At 44.9% G+C, this 22714-nt stretch overlaps 1 protein-coding gene across 4 annotated transcripts in view; it reads right to left on the bottom strand.

Moving 5' to 3' along the window:
- PLXNA2 (plexin A2) overlaps positions 1-22714 on the bottom strand; it is a 268455-nt gene that overhangs the window by 12921 nt on the left and 232820 nt on the right. For 3 of the 4 annotated variants that reach the window (XR_007513869.1, XM_049858412.1, XM_049858411.1), the window contains 6 exons: positions 20925-21067; positions 20002-20270; positions 18002-18068; positions 17518-17664; positions 16238-16397; positions 15797-15900 (listed from right to left, as the gene is read on the bottom strand). Coding sequence is in view for 3 of the 4 variants with exons in the window: in XM_049858412.1 (XP_049714369.1) it covers positions 15797-15900; positions 16238-16397; positions 17518-17664; positions 18002-18068; positions 20002-20270; positions 20925-21067 (890 nt within the window). In the remaining variant the exon portion in view is untranslated. The remainder of the gene's footprint in view (positions 1-15796; positions 15901-16237; positions 16398-17517; positions 17665-18001; positions 18069-20001; positions 20271-20924; positions 21068-22714) is intronic. The other variant, XM_049858413.1, reaches the window with a different exon arrangement.

Raw genomic sequence — 22714 nt, forward strand, 5'->3', positions numbered from 1 at the left:
AGGAATATTAGAAATCACAATTACTGCTCATTTTTGAGCTTTCATTGGACTAAAGTTGTGCTGTCCAATATGATAGCGAATAGCTACATGTAGCTACTGAGCACTGGAAATGTGGTTAGTCAAAACTGAGACACACTCTAAGTGTCTGAATTGAGACAGTATACAATACACACCAGCTTTCAAAGACTTAGTATGAACCACAGGATCTAAACCATCTCACTGATCATTTTTACATAGACTTACATGCCAAAATAATCATTTTAGATACATTGGCTTAAATACATTATTAAAGTTAATTTCACCTCTTTATTTTTACTTGTTAAATCTGCCTAGTAGAAAACTTTACACATGTGTTTGCATTTGTGGCTTGCATTGTATTTCTGTTAGATAGAGCTGGGCTAGGCGAGCACTCCCACCAACCTTGTGCATTGTGTACAATCATTCCCATTTTACAGATGAAGAAACTGATGCCTAGAGAGGCTAAGCAATGTCTTCAGGGCACACACTTAATACATGCAGAGCCTAGATTTGTAGACAGATCAGGCAGCTTCAGAGCACACGTTTTCTTCATTATATCCTAATTGGGGTTTGTTTCAGTCACAATGATCTGAAGCCTGTTTTCCCTTTGGTTGTGACCTCTTTCTGGCCTGGGTCCTATGATGCCTGGGCCACTTTGTGGCTTCTCCAAAGGGCAGCTGCTCATGGGGGACAGAGAGAAAGGTGGTGTCATGCCCCTTCCTCTGGGAGGGCATAGAATCCACACCCAGCCTGCAGGGAGAGGGCTGATAAACCAGGAGCCATATTGAAGACATTTGGGGCCATTTTGATTTAAGATTACCTCCATCCAATAAAAATGGAGAATCCCCAGAATCGTGACGATGCAATTAAACCCCTAACGCAGAGGGAATAAAACACTATAACAATGTTATGGGCCATAAAACATTCCTATTAAACCATTTTTTATTTTAACAATTTTTATGAACTTTATAAGTTTGATTTATAGCTGCACCAGTCATAAAACCATCTTTCTGGGTCTTAAATTGTCAGTCCCTGTCTCCCACCAAAAAAGAATTAAATGTTGGGAAGTCAAATTATAAATGAACATTAGTGCTAATGAGATTTCCCGATAGCCAGTTTCAGCGGTGGTGGTGAATTCTACCCTCCCTATAAATCTGCTGGAGCCCACGAAGTTTTTTAACATCTCTTTGTTAATTAAGATTATGTAGATTTTCTCCTGCAGGGCAAGTGAGGACCTTTGCCTCTTGGGAGGGCAACAAGAGGGCAATGCTTGGGCTTGGAGAGCACAGAGCTCCGGGGTCCAGCGCCCTCACCCTCACCCTCACGGTGCTGTTCTGTGCCTGGGGGGTGCAGACGCTCCATGACCTCCCAGTAGGGGGTGTTCCTTGATTGCTCTGCCAGCATTTTGCACCATCAGCACCAGGTCTGGGACTGAAGAGGACCTCTCCACCTCTGCCTTTCAGAGAATCCTCCTTGCAGCTGAGAACCCAGAAATGATCTCTGAGGGCCTGTCAGGGCCGGGCCTCACACTCCCAGGGAGACTATTTCAGCTTGTTGTCACCTAAAGGAAGGTTCGTAGGTGACTCAAATGAACACAGTTAACACAATTTCAGGCCTGGTCACCAAACTCTTCCCGTCCTTGGTTTTTCTCTCTCTTAACCCACAGGCCCACTACCCGTCAGTGGCTTATGTGTTGCTATGATACTGGAACCTATGCCACTGTTAATTCCAGCAGGGTCACCCATGGGAAACAGGTTTCAGTGGAGTTTCCAGACCATGACTAGGAAGAAAAGCCTGGCGATCTGCTTCTTAAAATGAGCCAGTGAAAACCCTACGGAGCACAACAGAATATCGTCTGATGCAGTGCCGGAAGATGAGCCCCCTAGGTTGGAAGACGCTACCATAAGCACAACAATGGACTCAAACATACCAACAATCATGAAGCTGGAACAGGACTGGGCAATGTCTCATTCTGTTGTACATGGGTTGCCATGAGTCAGAGCCAATTCAATAGCAACTAACAACACCAAACACACAATACAAATCTGTGGTCAGGATGCTGGCTGCATGTGAGCCCTGGCTCTGCCACCTACTAGCTGTGTGACATCGGGAAATCGCCCTCTCCGTGCCCTGGTTTTCTCGTTCGTCAATGCGATAATAAAGGGTCTACCTCACAGAGTTATTGTAAAGGACTGACGGGGTTAAGACATGTTGAAGGCTGAGAGCAGTGCCTGGCACCCAGTGAACACTCGGTAAGTGTGGCTACTAGTGTTGCTGTTATCATCATCACCGCCTCCCAAAAGGAAGAAAAATTCTCCTTGTCCCCTGTCACTCATGGCTAGTGTGTGGGACGTGCCTGATGCTCAGTAAAGCTCGGTAAATATTTGAGGACTGAATAAACACACGACTGACAAATGACACCAGGGAACTGACAGTATGATGAGCAACGGAGAACAGAATATCCCATTCTTTCCTCGGGGAGCCACAGGAGCCCAGAAACGGTGTTCTGGTGTCGGAGGCAGAGGGAGAACTGCCTCATGCCTGCCCTTCAGAAACTTACCATTTAGGGGCGTGATAGTGTTCTCTTCTGCACTTCCTAGTCAGCTGTAAGGAGCTCTGGTGCTGCAGTGGTTAAAGTGCTTGGCTGCAAACTCAAAGGTCAGCAGTTTGAACACAGCTGCTGCTCCAAAGGAGAAAGATGTGGCTGTCTGCCTACATAAAGATTTCAACCTTGGGAACCCTATGAGGCAATTCTACTCTGTCCCATAGGGTCACTATGAGTCAGAATTGACGGGATGGCAGTGGCTTTGGTTTGTTGGATTCAGCTCCAACTGCAGGAGTCCACTCAGTCTAGTGGACGCTGTGGTAGTTGTGGTCCATTAATCCTTTGTACTAATCTTTTCCTTGTGTCTTTGGTTTTCTTCATTCTCCCTTGCTCTAGACGGGGTGGGACCAGTGGACTATCCTAGATGGGTGCTCACAGGCTTTTAAGACCGCAGACAGTACTCACCAAAGTAGGATGTAGAACATTTTCTTTATAAACTAGGCTAATTGAGCTAGATGTCCCTGAGAACATGGTCCTCAGCCCTCAGCCCAGTAACCGGTCCCTCAGGGAGTTTGGATAAGTCTATGGCGCTTCCATGACCTGGGATTTTTTGTGTGTGTCTTTTTTTTATTGTGCTTTAAGTGAAAGTTTACAAATCAAGTCGGACTCTCATACAAAAATTTATGAATGCCTTGCTGTATACTCCTAACTGCTCTCCCCCTAATAAGACAGCACACTTCTTCCCTCCTCTATTTCTTTTCGTGTCCATTCGGCCAGCTCCTGATGCTCTCTACCCTCTCATCTCCCCTTCAGATAGGAGATGCGAACATAGTCTCATGTGTCTGCTTGATCCAAAAAGCTCATTATTCACCAGTATCATTGTCTATCCCAGAGTCTAGTCCAATCCCTGTCTGAAGAGATAGCTTTAGGAATGGTTCCTGTGTTGGGCTAACAGAAGGTCTGGGGATGATGACCTCTGGGGTCCTTCTAGTCTCAGTCAGACCACTAAGTCTGATGTTTTTATGTGAATTTGGGGTCTGCATCCCACTGCTCTCCTGCTCCCTCGGGGATTCTCTCTTGTGTTCTCTGTCAGGGCAGTCATTGGTTGTAGCTGGGCACCATATAGTTCTTCTGGTCTCTGGCTGATGTCACTGTAAACCAGCGTGCCCCTTTCTGTCTCTTGGCCTTGTAAATACCTTGTGTCCTTGGTGTTCTTCATTCTCCTTTGGTCCAGGTAGGTTGAGGCCAATTGATGCATCTTAGATGGCCGCTTCCTAGCGTTTAAGACCCCAGATGCCACTCTCCAAAGTGGGATGCAGAATGTTTTCTTAATAGATTTTATTATGCCAATTGACTTAGATGTCGCCTGAAACCACGGTCCCCAGACCCCTGCCCCTGCTACGCTGGCCTTCAAAGCGTTCAGTTTATTCTGGAAACTTCTTTGCTTTTGGTTTAGTCCAGTTGTGCTGACCTCTCCTGTATTGTGTGTTGTCTTTCCCTTTACCTAAAGTAGTTCTTATCTACTAATTAGTGAAAACCCCTCTCCCTCCCTCCCTCCCTCCCTCCCTCCCCCCTCTCATAACCATCAGATATTTTCTTCTCTGTTTAAACTATTTCTTGAGTTTTTTAATAGTGGTCTTATACAATATTTGTCCTTTTGTAGCTGACTAATTTCACTCAGCAATAATGCCTTCCAGATTCCTCCATCTTATGAAATGTTTCATGGATTCATCATTGTTCTTCATCAATGCGTAATACTCCAGTGTGTGAATATACCATAATTTATTTATCCATTCATCCGTTGATGGGCACCTTGGTTGCTTCCATCTTTTTGCTATTGTAAACAGTGCTGCAATGAACATGGGTGTGCATATATCTGTTCGTGTAAACGCTCTTATTTCTCTAGGATATATTCCAAGGTGTAGGATTGCTGGATCGTATGATAGTTCTATTTCTAGTTTTTTAAGGAAGCACCAAATTGATTTTCAAAGCGGTCGTACCATTTTACATTCCCGCCAGCAGTGTATAAGTGTTCCAGTCTCTCCACAACCTCTCCAACGCTGATTATTTTGTGTTTTTTGGATTAATGCCAGCCTTGTTGGAGTGAGATGCAATCTCATTGTAGTTTTGATGTGCATTTCTCTAATGGCTAATGATGGTGAGCATTTCCTCATGTATCTGGTAGCTACCTGAATGTCTTCTTTAGTGAAGTGTCTGTTGATATTCTTTGCCCATTTTTTTTATTAACTTTTATTGAGCTTCAAGTGAACGTTTACAAATCAAGTCAGTCTGTCACATATAAGTTTATATACATCTTACTCTTTACTCCCACTTGCTCTCCCCCTAATGAGTCAGCCCTTTGAGTCTCTCCTTTCGTGACTATTTTGCCAGCTTCCAACTCTCTCTATCCTCCCATCCCCCCTCCAGACAGGAGATGCCAGCACAGTCTCAAGTGTCCACCTGATATAATTAGCTCACTCTTCATCAGCATCTCTCTCCTACCCACTGTCCAGTCCCTTTCATGTCTGATGAGTTGTCTTCGGGAATGGTTCCTGTCCTGTGCCAACAGAAGGTTTGGGGACCATGACCGCCGGGATTCCTCTAGTCACAGTCAGACCATTAAGTATGGTCTTTTTATGAGAATTTGGGGCCTGCATCCCACTGATCTCCTGCTCCCTCAGGGGTTCTCTATTGTGCTCCCTGTCAGGGCAGTCATCGATTGTGGCCAGGCACCAACTAATTCTTCTGGTCTCAGGATGATGTAGGTCTCTGGTTCATGTGGCCTTTTCTGTCTCTTGTCTTTGCCCATTTTTTAATTGGGTTATTTGTCTTTTTGTAGTTGAGTTTTTGCAGTATCATGTAGATTTTAGAGATCAGACACTGATTGGAAATGTCAAAGCTAAAAACTTTTTCCCAGTCTGTAGGCAATCTTTTTATTCTTTTGGTGAAGTCTTTGGATGAGCAGAGGTGTTTGATTTTTAGGAGCTCCCAGTTATCTAGTTTCTCTTCTGCAGTTAGTAATGTTTTGTATAGTGTTTATGCCATGTATTAGGGCTCCTAGTGTTGTCCCTATTTTTTCTGCCATGATCTTTATCGTTTTAGATTTTATATTTAAGTCTTTGATCCATTTTGAGTTAGTTTTTGTGCATGGTGTAAGGTACGGATCTTGTTCCATTTTTTTGCAGATGCACATCCAGTTATGCCAGCACCATTTGTTAAAAAGACTGTCTTTTCCCCATTTAACTGATTTGGGGCCTTTGTCAAATATCAACTGCTCATATGTGGATGTATTTATGTCTGGATTCTCAACTCTGTTCCATAGGTCTATGTACCTGTTGTTGTACCAGTACCAGGCTGTTTTGACTACTATGGCAGTATAATAAGTTCTAAAATCAGGTAGAATGAGGCCTCCCACTTTGTTCTTCTTTTTCAGTAATGCTTTACTTATCTGGGGCTTCTTTCCCTTCCATATGAAGTTGGTGATTTGTTTCTCCATCTCATTAAAAAATATCATTGGAATTTGGATCGGAATTGCATTAAATCTATAGATCGCTTTTGGTAGAATAGACATTTTTACAATATTAAGTCTTCCTATCCATGAACAAGGTATGTCTTTCCACTTACATAGGTCTCTTTTGGTTTCTTGCAGAAGTATTTTGCAGTTTTCTTTGTATAAGTCTTTTACATATCTGGTAAGATTTTTTATTCATAAGTGTTTTATCCTCTTGAACAAGGTATGTCTTTCCACTTACATAGGTCTCTTTTGGTTTCTTGCAGAAGTATTTTGCAGTTTTCTTTGTATAAGTCTTTTACATATCTGGTAAGATTTTTTATTCATAAGTGTTTTATCCTCTTGGGGGCTACTGTAAATGGTACTGATTTGGTGATTTACTCTTTGATGTTCTTTTTGTTGGTGTAGAGGAATACAACTGATTTTTGTATGTTTACCTGCTGATACTCTGCTGAACTATTCTATTAGTTTCAGTAGTTTTCTTGAGGATTCCTTAGGGTTTTCTGTGTATATGATCAAGTCATCTGCAAATAGAGATACTTTTACTTCTTATTTGCCAATCTGGATGCCCTTTATTTCTTTATCTACCCTAATTGCTCTGGTTAGGACCTCCAGCACAATGTTGAATAACAGTGGTGATAAAGGGCATCCTTGTCTGGTTCCGAATCTCAGGGGGAATGATTTCAGGCTCTCTCCATTTAGGATGATGTTGGCTATTGGCTTTGTGTAAATGCCCTTTATTATGTTGAGGAATTTTCCTTCTATTCCTATTTTGCTGATAGTTTTTATCATGAATGGGTGTTGAACTTTGTCAAATGCCTTTTCTGCATCAATTTGTAAAATCATGTGGTTCTTGTCTTTGTCTTTAGTTTTATTTAAATGATGGGTTACATTAATTGTTTCTCTAATGTTGAACCATCCCTGGATACCTGGTATGAATCCCACTTGATCATGGTGAATTATTTTTTGATATGTTGTTAAATTCTATTGGCTAGCACTTTGTTGAGGATTTTTGCATCTATGTTCATGAGGGATTTAGGTCTGTAATTTTCTTTTTTAGTGGTGTATTTTCGTGTTTTTGGTATCAGGGATACCATGGCTTCATAGAATGAGTTTGGAAGTGCTCCATCCTTTTCTATGCTCTGAAATACCTTTAGTAGTAATGGTGTTAACTCTTCTCTGAAAGTTTGGTAGAACTCTGCAGTGAAGCCTTCTGGGCCAGGGCTTTTTTTTTTGTTGTTGGGAGTTTTTTGATTATGTTTTCAATCTCTTCTTTTGTTATGGGTCTATTTATTTGTTCTACCTCTGTTTTGTGTTAGTTTAGATAGATAGTGTGTTTGTAGGAATTCATCCATTTCTTTTAGGTTTTCAAATTTGTTAGAGTACAATTTTTCATAGTAATCTGATGTGATTCTTTTAATTTCAGTTGAGTCTGTTGTAATATCACCTATCTCATTTCTTATTCGGGTTATTTGCTTCCTCTCCTGTTTTTCTTTTGTCAGTTTGGCCAATCGTTGATGAATTTTGTTGATTTTTTTCTGAGAACCAGCTTTTGGTCTTGTTAATTCTTTCAATTGTTTTCCTGTTTTCTATTTCACTTAGTTCTGCTCTAATTTTATTATTTGTTTTCTTCTGGTGCCTGAGGGTCTCTTTTGTTGCTCTCTATTTGTTCAAATTATAGGGCTAAATCTTTGATTTGGGCCCTTTCTTCTTTTTGGATGTGTGCATTTATTGATATAAATTGACCTCTGAGCACTGCTTTCTCTGTGTCCCAAAGGTTCTGATAGGAAGTGTTTTCATTCTCATCGGATTCCATGAATTTCTTTATTCCATCCTTAATGTCTTCTATAATCCAGTCTTTTTTGAGCACGATATTGTTCAGTTTCCAAGCATTTGATTTCTTTTCCCTGCTTTTTCTGTTATTGATTTCTACTTTTATGGCCTTATGGTCAGAGAAGATGCTTTGTAATATTTCAATGTTTTGGAAGGCTTGCTTTATGACCTAATATGTGGTCTATTCTAGAGAATATTCCATGTGCACTAGGAAAGAAAGTATACTTGGCTCCTGTTGGGTGGGGTGTTCTGTATACGTCAGGTTGGTTGATTGTGCCATTTAGATCTTCCGTGTCTTTACTGAGCTTCTTTCTGGATGTCCTGTCCCTCACCGAAAGTGGTGTGTTGAAGTCTCCTACTATTATTGTGGAGCTGTTTAATTTTTTTTTTTTGTTTATCTCATTTTTCAATGCTGATAGAGTTTGTTTTATGTATCTTGCAGCACTGTCATTGGGTGCATAAATATGTAATATGGTTATATCCTCCTGGTATATTGTCCCTTTAATCATTATATAGTATCCTTCCTTATCCTTTATGATAGCTTTAACTTTAAAGTCTACTTTGTCAGAAATTAATATTGCCACTCCTGCTGTTTTTTGCTTGATATATTTTTTTTCCATTCTTTGTGTTTTAGTTTGTGTCTCTAAGTCTAAGGTGTGTCTCTTGTAGGCAGCATATAGATGGATCATGTTTTTTCATCCATTCTGCAACCCTCTGTCTCTTTATTGGTGCATTTAGTCCATTTACATTCAGCGTAATTATGGATAGGTATGATTTAGTGCTATCATTTTTGTCTTTTTTTGTGTGTGTTGCTGACAGTTCTTTTTCTCACTTAATTTTTTGTGCTGAGTAGATATCTTTATATATTGTCCTTTCCTCATATTTTTTGTTGTTGATTTTGTTTCTGCTGAGTCTCTATTTTTTTCTTGTGTTTTATTTTGATGTGTAGGATAGTATGTCTCCTTTGTGGTTACCTTAATATTCACCCCTATTTTTCTACATTTAAACCTAACTTTTATTTCTTTATATTGTCTTGTCATCCTCTGCATATGAAAGATATATGACTACATTTCTTAGTCCCTCTTTATTGTTTTAATGTTGTTTTCTTTTACATAATAACATCACTGTTTCCCTGTTTTGAGTGTTTTTTTATCTTGATTTATTTTTGTGATTTCCTTGTCTGGGTTGACATCTGATTGCTCTGTCAAGTGTTCTAGTCTTGGATCGATACCTGATATTATTGATTTTCTAGGCAAAGAACTCCTGTTAGTATTTCCTGTTGTTTTGGTTTGGTTTTTACGAATTCCCTAAACTTCTGTTTATCTGGAAATGTCCTAATTTCGCCTTCATATTTGAGAGATAGTTTTGCTGGACATATGATTCTTGGTTGGCAATTTTTTTCCTTCAGTTTTTTATATAGGACATCCCATTGCCTTTTGCCTGCATAGTTTCTGCCAAGTAGTCCAAGTTTATTCTTATTAACTCTCCTTTGTAGGTGACTTTTCATTTATCCCTAGCCGCTCTTAAAATTCTCTCTTTATCTTTGGTTTTGGCAAGTTTGATTATAATATGTCTCGGTGACTTTCTTTTAAAATCTACCTTATGTGGAGTTCGATGATCATCTTGGATACATATCTTGTCATCTTTCACGATATCAGGGAAGTTTTCTGCCAACAAATCTTCAACAATTCTCTCTGTATTTTCTGTTATCCCTCTCTGTTCTGGTATTCCAGTCATTCGTAGGTTATTTCTCCTGATAGAGTCCCACATGTTTCTTAAGGTGTCTTCATTTTTTTAAATTCTTTTATTTGATTTTTCTTCAAATATACTGGTGCCAAGTGTTTTATCTTCAAGTTCACAAATTCTGCTGTCCACTTGCTCAATTCTGCTTCTCTGACTTTCTATTGAGTTGTCTAATTCTGTAATTTTATTGTTAATCTTCTGAATTTCTGATTGCTGTCCACGGATTTTCGAGCTTATTAAATTTTTCATTATGTTCCTGAATAACCTTTTTCATTTCTTCAAATGCTTTATCTGTGTGTTTCCTGGCTTGTTGTGTGTATTGCCCGATTTCCTTCCTGATGTCTTGAAGGGTTCTCTATATTAATCTTTTGTATTCTGCCTCCGGTAATTCCAGGAATGCACTTTCATCTAGATGATCCCTTAATTCTTTGTTTTGAGAGCTTTTTGAGGTGATCATGGTTTGTTTTTTTATGTGACTTGATATTGACTGTTGTCTCCAAACCATCTATAAGTTATTATATTTGTTTATGTTTGCTTACTGTATCATAGCTTCTTGCTTTGTTTTGTTTTGATATGCCCAAATGGGTTTCTTTAGGGAGCTACCTTGATTATTTTTGCCTTTGGAGCTCACATGTCCTGTCCCCATATGGCTAGAGTTGTTAGCAGGTATTTCAGTCTAGAAGTCCATTCACTTTTCTTATATGAATTCAGCTCAGATGTCCAGGTAGCTGATCATCAAGTGTGTGGTACAGGCTCTGTCCTACAGTCTTAGAGGGGCGGGGTGATTGACGTATATACTGGTATCTGATTGCAGCAGGGGGTCATGCTCTGAACAAGACAGGGAGCTGGGAATCATCTCCCAGGTGTCTCTGAGGAAAGTGTGTCCCTGTTCCCTAGAGTGTACAGGTGAGTGGGTTCTGCAGAAGGACCATGGGCACACAATGTTTTTGTTTGTAAGGACTGGGAAGTACCAGTTATCCTTGGACCCCTATTGTGGCTGGTTGGGTGACCTGAGTGTAGCCACCATTCCTTAGGCCCCTGATATGGGTAGGTGAGGACCCTGTTTAATAGGCAGAGCAGTGTCAAACATCAAACACTGACCTCTCCATCGCACAGCTGAAACAGTTGTAGCCTGCCAACAAGAGCCTATTCTCCTGAATTAGGCCCACACAGATCCACGCAGAGGGAAAAGGTATTCAAAGTTCATGGACAGTTTATGCCTGGATCGGAGCCACTTCTGTCCTGAGCTCCCCCGGTTAGCGGAGCTGGCCAATTATCTTTTCCCCCAGTTGCAAATTTATTCCTTCTCCAGGGCCTGGAGGATGACTCTAGGCACTCAACAGGGCGTATCTCAGGCCCATGGAAATGAACAGCCGCTGAAGCCGGCTTGGGGGTGGGGGGAGGGGGGTGCTGTAAAATATATGCAAGTACTTAGCTTTTGCTGAGAGCACCGTTCTTCTCTAGCTCTGGAGGTGTGAGTAGGCTGTGTGGCTGCCTGCTTCTCCCTGAGCAAACTGTGGCCAAACGCTAGTATCAGCCCACAGCATCCACTCCTGGGAAAGTGCCTGAGGGCTCCTGATAATTCAGGTCTGGTAACTCCTGTCCGTTTCTGAACCATCTCTTTCACCCCCTGCCCCTCAGTTTGTTTTCTAACCTTGCCTTTGATGTTCAGGGCTCCTAAAAAAAAAAAAAAAACCTAGCTCGTCATAAATATACTCATTTCACTTGTTTTTTCAGTTCTTTGTTGTAAGAGGGCTTGCCGGAAATGTCTATCTATTCCGCCTTCTTGGTCCCGCCTCTCCAAGTCAGGTCTTTTTACGAGAATTTGGGGTCTGCATCCCACTGCTCTCCTGCTCTCTCAGGGATTCTTTGTTGTGTTCCCTGTCAGGGTAGTCATTGCTTATAGCCGGGCACCATCTAGTTCTTCTGGTCTCAGGCTGATGTAGTCTTTGGTTTATGAGGCCCTTTCTGTCTCTTGTGCTCATAATTACCCTGCGTTTTCGGTGTTCTTCATTCTCCTTTGCTCCAGGTGGGTTGAGCCAACTGATGCATCTTAGACGGCCGCTTGCTAGCATTTAAGACCCCAGACACCAGTCTCCAAAGTGGGATGCAGAATGTTTTCTTAATAGATTTTATTATGCTAACTGACTTAGATGTCCCCTGAAACTATGGTCCCCAAACCCCTGCCCCTGCTACGCTGGCCTTCAAAGTGTTCAGTTTATTTGGGAAACTTCTTTGCTTTTGGTTTAGTCCAGTTGTGCTGACCTCTCCTCTATTGTGTGTTGTCTTTCCCTTCCCCTAAAATAGCTCTTATCTACTATCTAATTAGTGAAAACCCCCTCCCTCCCTCCCTCACTCCCTACCCCCTCTCATAACCATCAAAGAATATTTTCTTCTCTGTTTAAGCTATTTCTCGAGTTCTTACAATAGTGGTCTTATACAATATTTGTCCTTTTGTAGCTGACTAATTTCACTCAGCATAATGCCTTCCAGATTCCTCCATCTTATGAAATGTTTCACGGAGTCATCACTGTTCTTTATCAATGCGTAGTATTCCATTGTGTGAGTATACCGTAATTTATTCATCCATTCATCTGTTGATGGGCACCTTGGTTGCTTCCAATTTCTTGTTATTGTAAACAGTGCTTTAATGAACATGGGTGTGCGTATGTCTGTTCATGTAAAAGCTCTTATTTATCTAGGATATATTTCAAGGAGTGGGATTGCTGCATTGTGTGGTAGTTCCATTTCTAGTTTTTTAAGGAAGCACCAAATCAATTTCCAAAGTGGTCGTACCATTTTACACTTCCACCAGCAGTGTATAAGTGTTCCAGTCTCTCCACAACCAATTCAACATTTATTATTTTGTGTTTTTTGGATTAATGCCAGCCTCGTTGGAGTGAGATGCAATCTCATTGTGGTTTTGATGGGCATTTCTCTAATGGCTAATGATGGTGAGCATTTCCTCATGTATCTGGTAGCCACCTGAATGTCTTCTTTAGTGAAGTGTCCATTGATATTCTCTCCCATTTTTTAGTTGGGTTATTTGTCTTTTTGTAGTTGAATTTTTGCAGTATCATGTAGATTTTAGAGATCAGACGCTGATCGGAAATGTCAAAGCTAAAAACTTTTTCCCAGTCTGTGGGTAATCTTTTTACTCTTTTGGTGAAGTCTTTGGATGAGCATAGGTGTTTGATTTTTAGGAGGTCCCAGTTATCTAGTTTCTCTTCTGCATTGTTAGTAATGTTTTGTATAGTGTTTATGCCATGTATTAGGGCTCCTAGCATTGTCCCTATTTTTTTTCCCATGATCTTTATCATTTTAGATTTTATATTTAGGTCTTTCATCCATTTTGAGTTCATTTTTGTGCATGATGTGAGGTATGGGTCTTGTTTCATTTTTTTGTAGATGGATATCCAGTTATGCCAGCACCATTTGTTAAAAAGACTGTCTTTTCCCTATTTAACTGACTTTGGGCCTTTGTCAGATATCAACTGCTCATATGTGGATGGATTTATGTCTGGATTCTCAATTCTGTTCCATTGGTACAACAACCTGTTGTTGTACCAGTACCAGGCTGTTTTGACTACTGTGGTGGTATAATAGGTTCTAAAATCAGGTAGAGTGAGGCCCCCCTCACTGTGTTCTTCTGTTTCAGTATTGCTTTACTTATCCAGGACATCTTTCTCTTCCAGATGAAGTTGGTGATTTGTTTCTTCATCTCATTAAAAAATATCATTGGAATTTGGATGGGAATTATATTGTATCTATAGATGGCTTTTTTAGAATACACATTTTTACAATGTTAAGCCTGCCTATCCATGCACAAGGTATGTTTTTCCACTTACATAGGTCTCTTTTGGTTTCTTGCAGTAGTGTCTTGTAGTTTTCTTTATATAGGTCTTTTATATCTGGTAAGATTTATTCCTAAGTATTTTATCTTCTTGGGGGCTACTGCAAATGGTATTGACTTGGTGATTTCCTCTTCGATGTTCTTTTTGTTGGTGTGGAGGAAGCCAACTGATTTTTGTATGTTTATCTTGTGTCTTGATATGCTGTCAAACTCTTCTATTAGTTTCAGTAGTTTTCTTGAGGATTCTTTAGGGTTTTCTGTTTATAAAATCATGTCATCTGCAAATAGAGATACTTTTACTTCTTGCTTACCAATCTGGATGCCCTTTATTTCTTTATCTAGCCTAATTGCTCTGGCTAGGACCTCCAGCACAATGTTGAATAATAGTGGTGATAAAGGGCATCCTTGTGTGGTTCCGGATGTCAAGAGGAATGCTTTCAGACTCTCTCCATTTAGGATGATGTTGGCTATTGGCTTTGTATAAATGCCTTTATTATGTTGAGGAATCTTCCTTCTATTCCTATTTTGCTGGTAGTTTTTATCATGAATGGGTGTTGAACTTTGTCGAATGCCTTTTCTGCATCAATTGATAAAATCATGTGGTTCTTGTCTTTAATTTATGCGATGGAGTACATTGATCATTTTTCTAATGTTGAACCATCCCGGCATACCTGGTATGAAACCCACTTGGTCATGGTGAATTATTTTTTTGATATGTTGTTGAATTGTATTGGCTAGAATGTTTTAAAAAGATTTTTGCATCTAAGTTCTTAAGGGATATAGGTTTGTAATCTTTTTTTGTAGTGTCTTTACCTGGTTTGGGTATCAGGGATATGCTGGATTCATAAAATGAGTTTGGGAGTATTCTGTCCTTTTCTGTGCTCTGAAATACCTGTAGTAGTAGTGGTGTAAATTGTTCTTTGAAAGTTTGGTAGAACTCTGCAATGAAGCCGTCAGGGCCAGGGCTTTTTTTTGTTGTTGTTGTTGGGAGTTTTTTGATTACATTTTCAATCTCTTATTTTGTTATGGGTCTATTTAGTTGTTCTGCCTCTGTTTGTGTTAGTTTAGGTAGGTAGTATGTTTCTAGGAATTCATCCATTTCTTCTAGGTTTTCAAATTTGTTAGAGTTCAATCTTTCATAGTAATCTGATACGATTCTTTTAATTTCAGTTGTGACCTGGGATTTTTGACTCCACATTTTCTGTGTGTGCCAGTGTGCTCACCACTCTTACAGACCACATTTCATTGACTTCACACAACCTACCGAGCAGGGATCATACTAATCCCATTTTACAGATGAGAAGGAAGAGAATTTAAGTAATTGCTCCAAGGACACCAGTTAGTAAGTGGCAGCTAGTTAAAACCTGAAGACAATTTTTTCCCTGTTGTTTGCCTCCTGCTGAGTCGATTCATACTCATAGCGACCCCACAGGACAGAGCTGAATTGCTCCATAGGGTTTCCTAGGCTGTAATCTTTACAGGAGCAGATTGCCAGGTGTTTTCTCCTGTGGAGCTGCTGTTGGGTTCGAACCATCAATCTTTTGGTTAGCGGCCAAGTGCTTAACCGTTGTGCCACCAGGGCTCCTTCGTCTATTCCCACTATAGGTCAAAAGTGTAAGTTGTATTATTCATATGCCCTAAGGAGAAAGTGACAGACACCTTACGGTAATTGTCTATTTGGAGGACTTCACAGATATGCACCTTTTCCTGGAGACTTCGAGATATACAGGCTAGAAATGCCTTGGCTTTATTTGCAGCCCTGGTGGCGCAGTGGTTAAGAGCTCGGCTGCTAACCAAAGGGTCAGCAGTTCAAATCCAGCAGCCACTCCTTAGAAGCCCTATGGGGCATTTCTCCTCTGTCCTATAGGGTCACTACGAGTCAGAATTGACTCAACAGCAATGGGTTTGGCGTTTTGGTTTTGTGGTTAATGAGAATCTCTGGGGGTGGGGCCTGGGCAATGATGTCTCTGTAAGCTCCCCCAGGTAATTCTAAGGGCAGCCTGGCTATGAATCACTGCTCTAGGCTCAAGGAGGAGGAGGAAAAGGGGAGATAAGAAAACCCCTTTTAGGCTTTTGAAGGCCTGCTGCTGTTGTTAGCTGCTGCCAAGTCGACCCCACACACAATGGAATGTAGCACTGCCCAGTCCAGAGCCATCTCCATAATTGGTTACATCTCAGACAAATGTGATCCATCGGGTTTTCATCAGCTGATTTGAGGGCACAGAGGAAGCCTTAGAGGGAAGAAGCATTTAGGGAGATTGGAAGTCCCTGGATACACAGAGCCCCCCGTCACCTGATAATGCATCAGCGTGTTCAGCCGCTTCCAGTCGCCCTCAATCTTGGTGGTGATGTCCTCGTCCTGCAGCACCACCCGGGCGATACGGCCTTGGCGCCACTCTGGGTGGAAGGGATTGAGAGGGGTGCGGGCTAAGAGCTGGATCACCCAGCCGTGCCTTCCCTAGAGACCTGGCAACCCTGGTCCCCTCAGGCTCATGCCTATGAGGGAGCTTAGAGACATCTAGGACTCCATGGGGTCAGGGACACTGAGGGAAAAGAGTAGGCCTTGCCAGAGACAGCCACATCTGACATGATCCCATACCTGGTCAGGACCCAGTCATGCCACTAGGGGGGTGCTGTAGGCAGGCTTGACTCTGTCCATACTACCCCACAGCCTCAACACCCCCAGAAGCTTCTTTCCCATTCTTGCCCCATGCTCCAAGGCCAGGCCTCCTACCCAAGTCCATGTCCACAGCCCTTGGCCTCTGGGAGTAGGGCACGTTCTTATACACGGCATCTAGGATCTTCTCCTTGACCTGTGTGACAGTGTCACAGTTCAACACCTTCACTGGGATTTCTGGGCTGTTCTCATTGTCAGGGTTAACGCAGTTCAGGATCTAAAAGAAGGAGACAGAGAGTGAGCAGGACGGGAGGGGAACAGGCAGTTTGAGGGACAGGGAACCAGGCCTCAGAATCTGCTAAGTTTCACCCTCCTTATACCCTCCATGGGTTGTGCCTCAGTTTCCCAGTTTCTCTCTTCTCCCTGCCATATGCCAAACAAGAACCTGGGTTATTGTGTCCACCCCTTCTTTCTCAGGGAATCAGGACCCTAACTTTCTAGATTCTGGAGGAAATAGGTGTCCTAGGGGTTTAGCTATGAGTGGAAACTGACTTGGTGGCACACAACAGCAACAACAAGGGGTTTAGAAAGGACTCCAGGTTTATCAAGGGCTGGCCTTACACTTCCCCAGAGCCTCCACAATAAAAAAAAGCATCAGCATATTCACATTCTTTCCCATAACGCTAATATTTCTTGTTAGCTGTTGTCTAGTTTGCCCTCAACTCATGGTGACTCCACGCACAACCTCATGGAACAAAATGCTGCCTCGTCCTGCGCCATCCCCATGGTCGGCTGCAGATCAGACCATTGTGATCCGCAGGGTTTTCACTGGCTGATTTTTGGAATTAGATTACTAGGCTTTTCTTCCTCGTTCGTCTTATCCTGGAAGCTCTGCTGAAACCTGTTCAGCATCATAGCAACACGCAGCTCTGCTGACAGATGGCTGGTGGCTGCACATGAGGTACATTGGCTGGGAACTGAACCTGGGTCTCCTGCACAAAAGCTGAGAATTCTACCACTGAACCTCCACTATCCTATACCTAATGGTAGGTGATATATTCCCTCCCCCCCATAATATCTAGGGTAAACTGAGGCAGAGAGAGCAATTCGGGCCCACCAAATGAGATGGTGGAGGAGGAAAGGAGTCCAGGCTTCTGACACAGCCAAATCTTCCGTGCCCTTGGCACACTTAGTATGCCCTTTGACCTCCCCTCCAGGCTGGTCTCTCAGCTCCCTACTGATCCCCTCAGACTGCCCCTGTGGTCAGGAGGGAGAGTACAGATCAGAAGCGGGAGGGATAAGCGCTGTGCCCTGAGCGCCTGGCCTCCTCATCGGGGTCCTGTACTCAATCTGCTGTTGGGGACACATGCTGTGCCCTGAGCCCCTGGCCTCCTCACCAGGGTCTTGTACTCAATCTGCTGTCGGATCAGCTTGTCCTCGCTCAATGAGTAGCGAGCCTCGCCTGTGATGGCATCAATGGGGCCCTTCTCCATCTGCTGCTTGATGGCGCAGTACAGCATGAAGAGCGGCTCCCCAGCGCACTCCTGTGGGCACAGGGGTGCAGGTGAGAGGGGTGCAGGTGGGGGAGGTGCAAGTGGGCGGGGTGCAGGTGAGGGGGTGCAGGTGAGGGGAGTGCAGGTGAGGGGGTGCATGTGAGGGGGGTGCAGGTGACGGGGCCGCTGCCTAGGCTGCTCAGCCTCTCTTCCTTTTCTGACAGCCTCTAGGGGCCCAGGGCTGTGTAGAGGGCCTGCCCAGCCTGCTTTGCACCCAGGCAAGGCAGTTCCTCTTCCTGAGGGTCCCTGTGTAGCCCTGACAGCTAGGCTTAGGGGTGCAACCTCCCAGCTTGCCCTCAGCCACGGGCCCGAATCACTCCAGGCTCACCTTCAGGAACTTGTGCAGAAGGAAGGCAAACCAATTGGTCAGCATCTTCTCAGCCACTGACTCTGTCCTGGGGAAAAGGCAGAAGGGTGAGGGCAGTCCTCTCGGAGGGGTCTTGGTGGTGAGGCCTGGGTGTGTTATGTGAGCCATGGCCCCAGAGAACTACAGGGCATGAGAACACACAGGCTGGCAGCCAGGATATCTGGCTCTTGCCCAGCTCTGCAGTAACTACAGGTGTGACTGGCACCAGTAGCTTCTTTCTGAGCCCCAGCTTCCTTCTGGAATGAAGGGGCAGGACTGCTGACCTCTGAGGCTGTGGTACTATGAACTGCTGTGGCTATATCTGAGACAGGGTCTGGACCTACGGGCTGTGAAGGACTAGTTCTCCCTACTTCCTTCTGGCCCCAGGGTGGTTGAAAAGAGTTTCCTGTCCCTCTGGGATTGCGCACATACCTGAGCACTCTGCTTTTCATGCCCGAGGGGTACCCGGTACCTGCCCCAAGACACTCAAAATCAGAGACCTGGGACCTTTCTTTCCGGTGCCTTTGGACTCTGGACTTGGCAGAGCTGCTCAGACTCAGACTGCCTGGGTTCAAATCCTGGCTCTGACCGTGTGACTTTGGACAAGTCATTTAACCTCTCCGGGTTCAGTTTCCCATCTCTAAATGGGGACACTAAGAACATTATCTCCCCCACAGTTTTTGCAAGAGTTGGAAAGTGCTAAGAATAGCACCTGGCACAGTAAGCTGTGTCTAAGAATTAGCCATTGTTATTGCTGCCATGAACGATCCTGCACCTGGACCCTCAGGTAGAGAGAGAGCCGTGCCTGAGAGTTAGCTGACAAGGCATCTGCTGTGGCTAGCCCTGCCCTCTCTCCCATCCCTTTCCCTGACTGCAGATCTGGGGGACTTGGGGAGGAACAAAGCCTCCTTGACAGACCCTCGGTGATGGGGGTGCCAAGGGGGTATTTTAACTCCCTGCACATGGTACAAATTACACCCTCTGGTTGCAGAAGATCCCAGGCATTTGCCAGGGCTGCTGAGCCATTGGGCCTGAGAGAGTGCGACAATGGCAGAAGAAATTGTAGCTTTCTCCCAGGCCCTCCCAGCACCCTCTCCCTGCATTGTGCCAGAGATTAGCTCTAATTTAAAGACAACAGTTGTTAATGAGGGTTTCTAAAGCTCAGACTGGCAGGAGGGGGGCTCTGTGCTCATAAAACAAAGCCTTTCTTCCTCCCTCCTCACCCCACGTGGCGCCTAGAAGCAGGAGCCTTGGGGAGAAGGCTAAAGAGGAGGAGCATGGAGAAGGGGTGGACTATGGCATTCCCCGCTGCCTAGAGGTGCCTGTGGGGCTCCCTGGGCCTCCAGGGAAATGGCAACAGAGGGTGTGGCAGGGGGCTGGTGATACAGACCCAGGAAGGTGGGCACAGAGGGGACAAGCAGCACCCAGGCTCCACCCAGCGCTCTCCAAGGGAGCCTTCTGTAATGATGGAGATGTTCTTTATACCATGGCCACTAGCTGCATGCAGCTGATGGGGTCCTGAAATGGGGCTAGGGCAACTGGGGCACTGAATTTTTAGTTCTATTTCGTTTTAATTAATAGCCACATGAGGCTACTATGTTAGAAGACAGCACAACTCTAGATGCCCAGGGAGGGAGACTGCAAGAGAGATGTTATTATTTTCATTTTGTGGATGAGGAATGGAAGTACCAGAGAGGCTGAGTGATTGGCCTGAGATCACACAGCCAGCAGGTCGCAGAGCTAGGACTGCAGCCAGGACCTGTGCAGCTCCACTGCACCTTGGCTGCTTCAGATGCTCTCCATCGTCTCCCTGGGTGAGGGAAGGTCAGATGATGCACTGGGGGGACTCACGGACCAGGGCGTCCTGCACAGATGTCACTTCTGGGCGGTGGGAACCTTCTCCTGCTGCTTTGGGGACCTGCTCTAACTGAGGACCTTGTCCCTGTTCAGAGACCCCTGGCCACCCCCATCACAGGTCAGACCTCCGGAGAAGCAGCTTGGGGTGGTTCTTGTTCTCCAGGTTCTTATCAATGAGGTCCGAGAGCAGCTGCTTGAGGACATCGGTGGCGTACTCAAGGCGGCCCTGCAGGCCGGTCATGATGAGCGAGGCCACGTTGCCACGGTCGCGCATGGAGAAACTGCGCTGCAGCTCTAGGGTGCGGATGAAGGTCAGGAGGAACACCTTGTTGTTGATGAGCTGGGCAAAGAGCTTCAGGGCCTTCTCCACGTGCTGCTGTCCCTTTCCCTGCACCTGGGGTGGGCAGGAGGGGGTGGTGCCCTCAGGGGACAGCCTTCAGGCCTCCTACCCTCATCTCTTGCTGAGGGCCTATGCTGGAGATGACACCAGCGACAGGACCCTCTCCATGACCCTATAGCTACTCCACCCTTCTTCCCCCACTGCGGCCATCTAGCTTGGCCAGGCACTGGCCGGTTTCTGAGGTCACAACTGGCTCCAACCTCCCCTGGGTGGGGAGTGTTGGGCTCTGGGTAGAGCAGAGCCCTTGCAGGGGATGCGGTCTGACTTTCCCAAGGATACAACAGGGACACCCCATCGGACCTGCTCAGTTTACTAGTCTCCCCCATCCTTCTCTGCCCTGATTTATTATCTTTAGTAGAACAAATGAACAAACCTCACGGAATCGTATGTCTTTCTCTAAGCCACCTCAAATCCATTTTCCAATGAGGCAGGGGCTTGATTAATTAGTTCAGTCATTAATTTAAAAATGGCGAACAATGAGCCTCACGCTGGAATCATCCCAGAGCCTGGTGTTCCCCTTGGCCGTGTGCCTCCTGTGGGAACCATGCTGAGCTGTGATGCTGTGGTGAGCGGCCTGCCCTCCTCACTCCTGACCTGGCTGGGTGCTGCTGGGCCCTGTCTGCATTTCCTAGGAGATGCAGGCCTTACCTCCAGCTCCCGAAGCACGGGGTGGTCCTCGATGCCCGGGAACAGGACGCGCATGGCATAGGTGCGGTAGTCCAGGTAGGGGATGCCTGAGCGGTCCAGGTCACTAGTCAGCTCATTGATGTCTGTCTGGAGCTCGGCAAAAGCTGGGGCAGTGCGGGGGTGGCAGAGAGGTTCAGGATGGGAACCCGAGGTCGGGGAGGAGTAAGGTGGAGAGGTTAGTGAAGGAGGAGAGAAGGCCTGGGGTACAGAGGCAGGAGGGTCACAGGGACAATTATCTCCAGAGAGGAATGAGGTGACCTCTAGGCAACCTTTCTTAGCGGTGCCCCTGAGTGGTGCACACAGTTAAGGGCTGGGCTACTAACCAAAAGGTTGGAGTCCATCCAGAGGCACCTTGGAAGAAAAGCCTGGTGGTCTCCCTCCAAAAGATCACAGCCATTGAAAACCACATGGAGCACAGTTCTCTGACACCATGGGGTTGCCATGAGTCGGAAGTGACTTGACAACAATTGGTTTGGTTTTTGGGAATAGGGGTGACTTTATTATTTTCTCCTTTTTGTTTATCTATCGATTTAAATTTTCTTTCTATGTTTTACACATGAAGTTAAAACAAAGGAAAAGGAAACCCATGGGTCGTCCAGTAACGTTCCTGCAGGTGCTGTGAGTGGTGAGTCAGTGGCTGAGGCGTCAGGCAGATACCAGAACAGGCAGCTCTGGTCTCTCTTCCAACCCAGAGAACACGCCAAGATGCAAGAAGCTTGGGGAGCTCTGGTCAGCTGACCCTGGGCCTGCGGGCCAGTCTGGGCAGTGCAGGGCTTCAAAGGCTCCATCTCAGGGGCAGGTCCACCTTCCTGGTGGCCCCGTCCCGGCCCCAGTGCCAGGAGGAGGTACTGCCCTGCCTTGCCCCCTGCCCAGCTCTCCTCTTTCTCCAGGCAGCAGGCTCCTTGTGATTGTGACTTTTACAGCAAAAAGAGAAATGTTTTAATTCCTAATTGAGATGTTTACCCAGACAGCCTGCAGGGTCCTCAGCCCAGGAAGATGCCAGGTGTATCTGTCACCTTGTGGCTGTGGTTCCGTGGGAGATGGAAGAAAACATAATCTCCACTCCCACGCACGGCCATGGCCAAGGATGCCAGCCAGCGGAGGCCTTGGGAGCAGTTCAGCCTCCAGCACCGAGAGAAAACAAACCCGGGGGAGGGGGTGCTCTCCCGTCTCAGGGCTGCTGCTTCCACATGGGAGCCGATACTCCCATTTGGGGGATCTAAAGGCTGAAATAACATGGACTGGAGGGTCTCATGTGGGGAGACTGAGGCCCTAGGTGGGAGAGGAAGCTGGCCAGATTATGAGGTGAGTCAAGGTGGAGGTGGGACCACAGCAATGTCATTAGACCTGAATACTATTGTTGTCAGGTATCATCAAGTTGGTTCTGACTCATAGCAACCCTATGTACAATAGAATGAAACACTGCCCGGTCCTGCACTATCTTCACAATTTTGTTGTTATGCTTGAGCCCATTGTTGAAGCCACTGTGTCAATCCATATCGTTGAGGGTCTTCCTTTTTTGCTGACCCTTTACTTTACCAGGCATGATGTTCTTCTCCAGGGACTGGTCCTTCCTGACAACATGTCCAAAATACATGAGACAAAGTCTCACCATCCTCCCTTGTAAGAAGCATTCTTGTTGTACTTCTTCCTAGGCAGATTTGTTTTTCTGGCAGTCCACGTTATATTCAATATTCTTTGCCAACACCATAATTCAAAGGTATCAATTCTCCTTCAGTCTTTCTTACTCA

The sequence above is a fragment of the Elephas maximus genome, chromosome 18, assembly GCF_024166365.1.
Source record: "Elephas maximus indicus isolate mEleMax1 chromosome 18, mEleMax1 primary haplotype, whole genome shotgun sequence".
In the NCBI taxonomy this organism is placed as follows: domain Eukaryota; kingdom Metazoa; phylum Chordata; class Mammalia; order Proboscidea; family Elephantidae; genus Elephas; species Elephas maximus.